General features: G+C 40.4%; 1 protein-coding gene across 1 annotated transcript; it reads right to left on the reverse strand.

The window, feature by feature from the left end:
• Positions 1–6,528: 6,528 nt before the first annotated feature.
• Positions 6,529–7,363, reverse strand: LOC117900696. Its single transcript, XM_034811149.1, has 2 exons — positions 7,207–7,363; positions 6,529–7,151 (listed from the first exon to the last, which is right to left on the reverse strand). The coding sequence occupies exons 1-2, from the start codon at positions 7,283–7,285 to the stop codon at positions 6,619–6,621; spliced, it is 612 nt and encodes a 203-aa protein (XP_034667040.1). The 5' UTR covers positions 7,286–7,363; the 3' UTR covers positions 6,529–6,618.
• Positions 7,364–11,459: the final 4,096 nt, after the last annotated feature.

The following is an 11,459-nucleotide window of genomic DNA, read 5'->3' on the forward strand; positions in this document are numbered from 1 at the left end:
TTCCGTGTGTCTATTGTATGAGCATCTGCATCTGAGATTTGCTCTTGGTTGATGGCTTGCCAATAATTGTTAATTGATTAATTTTTAATTAGGATCAAACCATATTTAAGCTCGAATTATTTGCATTATGCCCTGACATTTGGAATTTTCATGACATTTTATATCATTTTGTAATTCATTTATATTTCCGCCCAAAGGCAGACTCTTCCTTGTTTGACTGCAGAGTGGTTAACCGCTTTCGGCTTCATTTAGTATCAAACATTTGGTCTTGGCTTTTGCCCTTTGACAAGTCGATAATGCAATAAATTATGTGGGATTAGCCAGCGGCAGAAATTGTTATTAAATTGTTAGTTCGCTCTGTCGAGGTCGAGGCTCAGTCAATAATAGGATGCAGACGATTAAATGTGTCAATGTTCAATGGACTTAATTCCTCTACAGTCTGTCAATTTATTTAAATTAAGTGCTGAGAAACTGTACCATTAATGAGACGCACTGCGTGTGAGCAATATTTGTCTAAATTATTCTCCAAATTTTCCTTCATGTGGCCTTGCCAGGCCCTGACATAAGTCGGGCCCAGAAGCAAGCAAATTGCTTGCAGTCAATTTGTTCAAATGCTCGGCTTGGCTTCGCCTCGCCCATCATGATAATGTTGATGATGATGGATTTATGTCTGCCATTTGTTTTAGTGTGCTGAGTTTTTTCCTTTGCATTCTGCTTTTTGCCTTGGCTTGTGCGATGCCTGTCATCGGCAGCAAAGTGAAAAGTGAGGAGTGAAATGTGAGATGCCTGGGAAAATGCCATAAATCAATTTTCACAATTCACAAAAAAGGAGCGTTGCCAGACATGCCCGTAAGTCGAGAGTGTTTTTTGCGAGTATTAATTGAAACAACGTAGGATCACCCATTGGATTGGAGTGTAAGCAGCTTTAAGGATAAAAAGCAGGAAATGGTGTTGAAGTGGGTGGGCAAAAAGGATGAGATTGGAGTTTGAAACATGAAAAAATTAGACAATGAAACAAAAAGCAGACCAAAGCAAAAGGTAAATCCATAATCATAACTTTTAACTAAACTTCAAAAACCTCCAAATATGTGCAACTAATTACATTTTGGATTTACTGGAGCTCATCTCGAGGTCGTTAATCACCCACCACACTCGTGTGCTCGGTGTTCAGATACCTCATAATTGAAACCAAAGCAACGTAAAAACGCCACCAGCCAGGCATTAATAAGGCTTTAAATATGGCAAAAAAAAAGAGCAACAGCACACGACCAAAAGGCAATGGCAAGACCGCGAGCAGCAGCAGCGTTAGGAGAACATAAAAAGCCAAATTAGCAATGTTTCACATCAAAGTGCGCATTAAATCCGAGACGATAATCACACACACTCCCACACAACACACACAACAGCATACCCACACACAGATGCAGCTAGGCCAGACGACGCTCTTTTGCCTTTTGGTATGCGTGAGAACATACAAAAAACATAATTAACCGCGACCTGACGACGACGGCGACAGTGACGGCGACCCACAAAAAAGCCGTCAGCCCAAGGGCCCAGGCACCAGGCATACGGTACGAGGACACAGTCCTCGCCCTCATGCACAGGTTTCCAACCCCAGCTCAGATTCCCCACTGGCATCGGGTTAATGTGACAAACGCAGCTGTTGTCGTTGCTCTTTGTGCCAGCCTGCGGAGCCGACATTTTTGCAAATTACATACTTTTGAATATAAAGTACTCGCATAACACATACACGAGGCGACAGCCAGTCTGTGGCCCTTTTTAATGGTCCAGCAACAGCAAACGACAACGACAACAGCAGCGCAGCGCAGCTCTTGGGAAAATATCGATATTAATATCTACATTAACCAAAGACTACGAAATATTACTCAAAATATATATACATATGTGCAAGCGAATGTGCTTACACATACCAACATCAGTTTTAGTGAAGCCAAACAAAACGCGATGAAAGAACCGACAGGAGGACTCATTCGAGGTTCAGAAGCCCTTTTCGAAGCACCAAAAACCTGTCAGAACATGAAACATCGAAACATCGATAGACATTTGTCTATATTTTTGCCAAAAACCTTAAAAATCCTGCTCAGGAGTGCCACCTTAGACGTTACTTGCTTTGCAAATTATATTCACCTTCAAATATTGCAATGCTCTGCGAAAATACACAACCCATGGACCTCTGTTGCTTCTCCCTCCTACTAATTATCTCTCATTATGAGTGAATCAGTTACAATCGATTGCATTTAAGGCGTTTCAATCGCTGCTTAACCGCAATTCCCTTGGTCTTCCTCACTCCACGCTGCCACTCAATGGTACTTCCGGTTCAGTGGGGCCACCTCGAAAGCGCCTACTGCACAACTGGGGGTGTGGCCGGATAGGAGCCCCTTCATTCGTGTGCGCTTAATGAAGCACCAAGCCACGGTCCACATACCCCCAACTCTTGCTGGCTTTACATATGAATAAATTATTGATATCCAAATGCAGTTCGATGCCTCGACCAAAGCCCGGGCCCACACATTGAGCCTGACCAATGCCCCGACATTCCCATCCGTTTCAAAAATGCAAATATTGAAATAGTTATGAATGCGAATGCTCTGGGAAATTCTGCTGGGAAATCCTTAATCCGTGACTGGACTCTACCACATGATCTGAATGGTGAAGAGCAGTGGAGTTGTACCCTCTCTCTCGCTTTTCCCTCTTCTGTGGCATTTTCAATGTGTTTGCAAATCACGAACATGGGATGGGAATATGCTCATGAGGGCAGAAAACAGAGGATTACATTTGGTCAGCTGCATGAATAGGGCCAAATTGGCAACACACCACGAAAGCGTAAGCCACGGACGTAAACTGAAGGTCCGTTGTGCGTTTACATTTGATAATTCCAGATTGCATCGAAAGGGATTGCTGGTGTTTAGTAGATGGTGTCCGTTAATTGATTCTTGAAAGCAGCTCTGATTGGCTGTTAAACTTCATCACTTGATAAGGTATTTTAAATGTGTACTAATTAAGAGCAGATAGAGAAGAGTAAATTGTGCTCCTGCTGACTGATTTTGTCAGCCTTTTCATTTTTTAAGGAGCGCTTTAATATCAATGCTAAAAAAAATATAAAATCCATACTAAGCTACCAAGAAAATAATGCAGGAGACAGCCCTGGACATAGATATATTTTATAAAGCAAATAACTGCAGCATTTTTCCAGATTAGACAACAAGCAGCATGGATTTTAAACAGCTCAAATAGCAGGTGCCATAGACAGTCGCTTCAGACAGCCCAAAAATAAACCTAAACACACAAATTATAGCATCAATAAAACCAGAGAACGAACACAGGTTATTTTATTGGTTACAATCTTCCATAAGAATTTATCTGATCTTTTAAGTGCATATCTTCATACAATGTATGCCTTTCCTTTTTAAGAACCATTTTATATTTTCAGGCTGAGAAAGAATTTTTTTCGAATCCGAGAATGTTTGCATGGCTGTGGCCCAAGTTCTTGGATGGCCTAAAATTGCATTAGGTCAACTCTTGAGCACACAAATTGCATGCCCTGCCCCCACTCAGTTGTGCTCTTTTGCTAGTTTCTGAATTGCAATTAGGATTGATATATGAGTTGAAAATGGTCCAGAATTCGTTTCGTTTTGCTTTTGTCTTGTTCTGTGCCATTTTGGGGGACATGGATTTATGCCTTCACTCCCAAAAAAAAAACCATTCAAGTGCTGACGGAGGAGATTGAGTCCAGCCTCAGTTGCAATTTGTAAAATTCTGTTCCATCAAAAGCATTGAAATTTTGGTAAACACAAAAAATGAAGCAACAAATATTGTCAGAAGCGGATGATTGCATGACATTTGGCTTTTCCATGACATTTGCCAAAATGGAAGCAGGCAGAACAGGCAAGGCGAACTTATTAAATTCTAAAAAATATGGGACATCATCTTGTCATAATAGATAATCGTCTATTTATAGGATGTCCTTCAATTGATATTTTTTGTGGTGCTTCAATGGTTCTTTTATCCTCGCTCAATTGTGCTTTTGATGCAATCTCTCAAAATTCGCATGAATGGCAAATAAGCCTCGAATGCAATCAAATGAAGGGAGCCAAGTGCAGTTTAATCCGTTTACAAACACATTAAAATGTAGCCAGCAGCTGTTATCCCAGGGCCATTGTGTCCCTCGAACGGACACAAACGAGAAGAGAAAGATGGAGGTTGAAAAGGAAAAAGACAGACAGGGAGAGACAAAGAGAGAGAGAGAGAGAAATGGGATAAAAAAGAAAGCGCAGCATTTAATGATAATTACAGCGACCATTAGCAATTGTCTGGCGGCAATAATAACAAAATGAACATAAAAACCAAAAAGAGAAGGTAAGCTTTCAAATGCCGAAGTTGAAGATACACTATCAGAGCCAATAGCTAAAAGACATGTCCAGCATGTTTAAGGAAACATGAAAATAGAACAGGAAAAAAATATATTCCATTCTGCTGTGGATGCTTGCTGTTACTTATTTGTGGTGACATGAAGTGGACCCTTTTTAAAAAGTGCATAAGCAGACTAAGAAGTGAAGAGCAGTGGTAGAGTAGGACCAGCTTGGATTGAATTGGTTTCCAGCAAGGAGTGGGATTTGGGGAGGTCTTAAGCGTGACTCGATTTTCAATTACCACAGCACTTGGCTCAATCCAATGAATTGTTAAATTATGTAATGAAGCGTGTACTTTAGATAAATGAAAACTAATAAAATTAACTTTGGCAAGCAGCGACTGGCGGACAGGCGGACTGGCAAAGAGCAGTGCAAACTTTTGCTACAAAGAAGAGATCTACCAGTGCGAGGGATTCCACTAATTCCTCTTTGGCAATGACTGCACTTTGGAGGGAATTTAATTTGTGCTGTTTGCAAACATTTCAGTTTCAAATTGGAAAACTAATTGTTTGCCACACACATACTCAAACAACCAAATAGACATCTGTACTCATTGGAGGCACAACAAAAACCATTTTGACTAAGTGTAGACCAAAAACCAGATTCGAGTACAGTTTTCTGGCAATTAGGCACGTTCCATGGCATAAGCTCTCATGGTTAATTGCCTTTCACCTCGCAACACACACAAACAGCACTCGTGTGGCATCTGCAGCCCCACTTCCTGTTTTGGTCTGCTCTGCATTTAATGAGTCATTCGATTCGATTTCGAATGGGTCACGTAAAACATTAAAATGAATGAACGAGTCGGAGTATAGAGAGGTGTGTGGCGGGGGGAGCAGCCACCAGCATCGTTTGCACATGACAACCAGACGGTAATAAATTTATTCTTTGGCAAAAATTATAGAAAGCCATAAATGGCAAAGTCATGGGGCGTGGCTCAGAAAAATGTAGTAGAAATTCTTCCAATAAAGTGGTTGCATTTGAGCGTTCGGTAGTTAATAACGGGAGAGAAGGAAGAGGGCAATTTAAATTAAGAACTGAGAAATAAATAAGAATAAAATGCACAAATTGCTCAGACCTAAGCTCAGTCCACATATGTACATATGTACATATACTTATGTATATTTAAACTTTAGAGGGTTTCTCTTACTATAAACACAGTCCTAAATCAATTGCTTACTTTAGCTCCCTCCACGTCAACCACTTGAAACCCCTCTAACACACACACACACTCACTCTTTCTGATATACTTTATTATCCGACTCTTTGCCCCGACTCTCTTCCCTTCTGTGGCTGTTGACTTTTGGGCCTTCTTGTCACCTTTGCGCTTGATCAAATTCAACACATCAAATAACACTTTACCCCATCCAAAACACCCTGCCAGGAATGTTCTCTTTTGCCACTTGGGAATGAGTGTATGTGTGTGTGTGTGTGTTACCTTTGCACATTTGGCTGATTTTGAAGTGTGTGCTTAACAATTTTTGGACAACTTTTTTAAATTCCTTAAGCACGTAGACTACCAAAACTTTTCAGCAAAGGCAAAAGTAATTTTGATTTTATTAGCTGTGTAGCACCTGATGGCATTTTCTGTTTTCCTTTTTTCAGTCACACTTAGTGTTATGCCCCCTACCCCCTGTATATACCCCTACACCTTTTCACCAGCTGTGCTCATCTCTCTGTTAGCCCTCGCCTCTTTCAATTCAATTTCAGTCAATTGCGTGTTTGGCACAAAGTTTTTCCCACACGCTGACACACACACAAAGAAATACAAGAAAACAGCCAAAGCCTCCGAAATACGGCGACAACTTGACAAAGTCGACAATTTGGCGGAAAAGAAAAATTAAAGCATCGCCAGGGAAGGGAAAATTAAAGTGCAAAGCAGAGAAAACACGACAACAAATTTGTTGTTATTGACATTTTCTGTAGTCGATATTTTGTTGTCAAAGTACTGAAAGGACAAAACAAAAAAAGAGCAAACTTTTCGGGCAGATGCCAAAGATTCGGTGAACCGTGAAGAAAAACGGCAGGAGACTTAGTTAAAAATTAATCAGAGCTGAGCCAATGAAGACTTTGATACACTACTTCAGCCAATTTCCTATTTGAGTTAATACCAAAATATATTATAAAATTGAATACATTAAACTTTGTAACAGAAGAACATTTTAAGGAAATTAAGATGGAATGAAAATTAGTCAACTTGGTTGTAACCAAAATCGACGGTTGACCCGTCGTCGGTGTCACTCTGAAGGGAATTAACTGCATTCAAATCCATATTTTCAATCAAGTGACCAACGATTGGGCACTCTGCCTCAATCAACATTTCCCAACGCTGCATGGGGTATACGTCACTGATTCCAATGGCTTCGTATGCCTTAGAAAGTATTGGATCAGCATTGCAACCAGCAATGAGATGGAAAATTGCATCATCCTGGCGCATCATGCACGATGTCAGATCGTAAATCGCGCCATGCAAAGCCGTGTAAGTTGGCTTATTATCTTGTCCATTAAATGTGGACAACTGTTCCAAGGTGAGTTGCAGAGGCGTGAGTAAAACGGCCGATTCTTCCTCAACTGGCTTGCGTCCCAGCATTTTGTTGCAAATCAGTGAGAGCTTCTTGGTTGCATAGTAGCCGACGACGAATGAAATCAATATCTTTCCAGCGGTGCTCTTGAGTGCAGGTCCCACCAGGCGGTAGGCAGCATCTATCTTCGGTATTTGAGCTGGAACTTTAACGTTACAGCGGTTGATGGGTTGACTGTGTCAATCTTTACTTACTTGCCAGGTGGGCCTGTCCGACGATCTGTATATTGGAGATCAGGCTCTGTGCCATCGATAAGGCGGTGCTGTAAGACATATCGAAAAAATATATTGTGAAACTAAATTTATTTTTTTGTATTTTATTTTGTTCCGTTCGTCTGTTACGTTGAGAATGTTACAATCGACTGAACTTCCCAACTGAACAAAACTCTCAACTGAAGTATAAATCAAGAATTTATGATAAAAATAATTTACTGATGCCAGCATTATATTAAAATTGTAAGTGCGTCATAGATCATGCTCAATTAAGATCAGTTAAAAATGATTTACCGCTCTGGGCAGCGTATAAAAATGTTAATCAAGCCAACTGGCAGCCGGAGCTGAGCCACTCCCCACATGTATGTATGTACATCCACAACTGTTAAGCCACCTGCTGCCAAGCTCATTTATTATATAGTAACATGCATACATAAATATGTAGCTGTGTCTGCGCCATTTGCTATTAACATTAATGCCAAATGCGATCATAAAAATTGGGCTTAAAAAACATTTTCATGTGTGTGTCGTCGGCTGTCTGCCATGTCAGTTGCTGTTTTTATCAAATTGGTTGTACTTGGACTTTAATATGACTTAATAAGCTCATTACAATTTTTCGCGCTCTCTCTCTTTCGCTCTTTCTGCGTGTGTCTGTGTGTGTGCAACAAAATGTAATTTCGCGCCACGAGAGTGCTCTGGCATATGCATAAGTATATGTATGTATGTACTTATGTACATACATACTTATGTATGTATTTACATGTATGCAAATACCACTGCAGGGCAAATGGCAAGAAGAAAGACTGACGCTTATTTGGGTTGACTTTAGTTGATACCCTCTGCCTCTTATACATATATCTGAACTTTAAATTGAGTTTGTCGTCGGGTTTTTAATGAATTTGCATTCAAATGTTCATATGTGCGTGCAGCAATTGTGCCTTTAGCAACAGCTGAGATGATGAGTGCTCCACATACTATGGGCTGCGTCGCTTGCTTTTTAACTTGTTGTATGGAATATTTTCAAAATATTGTATGGAGTATAGTAGTTACAGTCACAGCGTAGCCAAGTCATATTATTCATAGTCTTACTTTCCGTGTTTGTTTAATCTGCTTGGATGGCCCTTAAAAGTAGGCAGTGATTTGCATAAAATGTCTAAACTGAACTCCATTCATCGACAGTATTTTACTCATTCATGGCATCTTCATTTAACCCCCATTTGATTGTCTGCAATTATCTACGTTTTGTATTCCAGCATGCCATCGATACCCTTGCTTGGCCTCGACAAGAATCAAGAGAGAACTGAGAAGCGTGGCGCGTTTTCGTTTCCGCCTTATGCTCGCATTAAAATTTGCATAACGTTGATTTTGTTGCGAGCACATTACGCATACGCCGCGTGTGACGTTGGCTCAAATTGCTTTGGGCACTCGGTTTGCGGCTCGCTGCTTCCTTTGCGTTTCCTTTTATTTTTTCTGTTTTTTTTTGTTTGTTTCTTCTGTGCCCCGCTTTCCGTGTTTTTTGCTGCTTATTTTAATTTAATAAATTAAAACATATTTCGCATGCTGTTCAAATATAATTACATTTCCTTCTGCATTCCTCCCTACCGCGACTTCTTTTAATTAAAAATAAAAATCATACTTATAAATAAAAAAAGCGGAAATCGCTTTAAAGTTACGCCGCGTGCTGCATGCCACCGCTACTGCTGCTGCTGCTTCTACTGCTGGTTATTAATAAACTTTTCAATTGCCCACAAACTGCGGGGGCAGCTGTCTCGTATTAACTTTGTCTGTGTGCCACTCCCCTTAACCATTCTCCTTCTCGTTCGCTCTCAAATTCTGCTGCTCCCCGCGCTGTCTCTTGTTTGGCTTATTAGTCCTGCTCTGCTGAAATTTGCTTTGCCAAATGTCGGAAATCCGACTGCCGAAAAGGAGCACAAAAAACCAAACTTTCAACCACAAAGTGCCAAAGCTCATAAGCCCACAAACAGCATAAAAAGGAGGCAGAGTGTATGGGTTGGTAGGGAATGCGGATGCCGCTTATTATTCGAGTTAATTAAAGCAAATTTCAAAAGGATTAAATTGCCAGCAGATTTGCTTAGTTTACTTTTGCTTCAAGCTGTGTTTGGCATTGGAGGGGGAATATTCCCACTAATGGGGCCAGCAAAATGGAGAAAATGAGAAAAATGCTGAAAGGATAAAACAGAAATTGACAATTTAAGATGGGTTGAAGACGCCCTCAGCATACAATTTATTCCAGAAATAATTTTCTTATATTTCTCATGATTACTTGAGTTCGCTGGGCTTTAAAACAAGATTTTTGATTAGCTTAAATAAATAATAAAATGTAGTCTAAGATTGGACTCTCTCTTCAACTTTTTACTGTATTTTTCTAGAATTTTCACTTGAGCAATTTATGTATATTTTAAATTCTCTTTGCCTTTGGTTACTGTCTCCTCTTTCCACTATTTATTCAAAGGCAAAACGAACATCAAAAACTGGTCTAAAATATTATCAAACATTAACAGTAAAGTTCCATTCAATCTCCCCCCTGTACCCCAACTATTCCCCACAGTACCCCATGATTTATTCATGGAAACGAAAGAGCAGTAAAAGAACGCCAAAAAAACCACAACTGAAATGGCTCCCACATAGTTTTGGTCCATCTGACGTACCTTCTTCTTTTTTCGGTTGATGCTGAAATATTCTGCAGCACTAACCATAAATAAAAAACTACAAAAAATAGAAGGAACTAAAATAAGCGAATATGTAAAATCTACAAAAAGACAAACAACAATGGAAAAGCAACAAACAAATTGAGTAAGAATAACAACGGCAGAAAAAAATATTTCCATGCGACAATTGCAAAAGTGTCAAGGTGCAGGCGGCGCCAGCCTCAAAAAATAGAATCCCCTTGCGAAAAAACGGAAAAAATAAATAAAAAGAAGAGAAAAAACTGGGGCAATAAAGTCTGGTGCCAATTTGTTGTGTAACCGCCACTGCTCCCACACAAAAATCGAAAGTTGGCCAGCATTGTGTGCTAAATTTGAGATAGAAAGGAAATATCGCATGACTGGGATATTTTTAATGCATATTTCCTGTTGGGGGAAATGCATATGTCAGCATTTAGCAGGTTGTGGAGTGGCTCTTGACGTTGATGGGGGGTCTTTGCCTTTAAGCTCATATATCTCACAATGAGAGATGACAGAGACGATGTTCAAAGTTTTGGCAGGTTGTTTGGGGGGTTGTGGCACAACTGGTAGAGGTATAAGTCGATTATCGTATTCAACCAAAACTCAATAACAAATGTTCATTTATTCCACACCAAATACTTGCCCGTATCTGGCAATGCATTCAATCAATATCTCAGGCGCTGTCTGGAAAGTCTGGCTTGTGTGTGTGTTGTTTGTCTAACTGACGAGGAAAACTTCCATCCGGCAGGAGGAGACTGTAAGCTGGATGAATAATTGCGGGTGAAGCGAATACCCAAAAATTAATGAACTCCAAGGAAGAGCAGGAGCTGCCATAAATATCATACACAAAGTCGAAGTTTTCTTAGCTCGAATTGATGAGCAGCGCGCTGGCGGAAAGTTTCGGTGTGGCACGTTTTGCATGATGAGGTTTCCGCAATCATTTTCCTTCCACCCACCGAAAACCATCCACCCAAAACCCACGCACAAAAGTTGCTCATTAAGATGCCGTCGAGAGGAATCGCGTGAAATTCTCATTCCGATGCCAGATTATTAATATCTGTGCGAATGGATGGATGGATGGGTGGAGAGTGCGATGGAATCTGTGTGTGTGTGTGTGTGTGTGTGCACATATTTGCCCGATTCTCATTAAAGTTTCACATATATCACGCCGCATTGTGCACAATTAGTTGCAATTTATCCCCCTTACACCGTAACGAGCACTCGGCTTAATGATACTTAATGTGTAAATCATTATAATAAATTACATGCATGAGCGATGATAAAAATAATCCAGCGCCAAGAAATAATACAAATAAACCAAGTGAATCCCCATAATGTGTGCGCCGTCAGGAAAAACACACACACGCTGACGAAACACAGACAGACTGAATGCAAAGGGAGCGCCAAGTCAGAGCAGGGCCAAGAGTGGAGTCCTTATGCACGCATTAGACATAAAGGCCATAGACATTAGGGCGCATAATGAAAAGCATTTCGGTTTCAAGAGTGCGTCACACAGCCGACACGAGAGGATGATGATTCGGATGATGA

The sequence above is a fragment of the Drosophila subobscura genome, chromosome U (genome assembly GCF_008121235.1).
Source record: "Drosophila subobscura isolate 14011-0131.10 chromosome U, UCBerk_Dsub_1.0, whole genome shotgun sequence".
Taxonomy (NCBI): Eukaryota; Metazoa; Arthropoda; class Insecta; order Diptera; family Drosophilidae; genus Drosophila; species Drosophila subobscura.

Bases quoted from the DNA above. Each gene is read 5' to 3' on its own strand.
- LOC117900696 (XM_034811149.1), bottom strand. From the start codon at position 7,285: ATGTCTTACAGCACCGCCTTATCGATGGCACAGAGCCTGATCTCCAAT. The intron at 7,152-7,206 runs GTAAGTAAAGAT...TTAAAGTTCCAG, and splicing joins CGGACAGGCCCACCTGGCAA to CTCAAATACCGAAGATAGAT.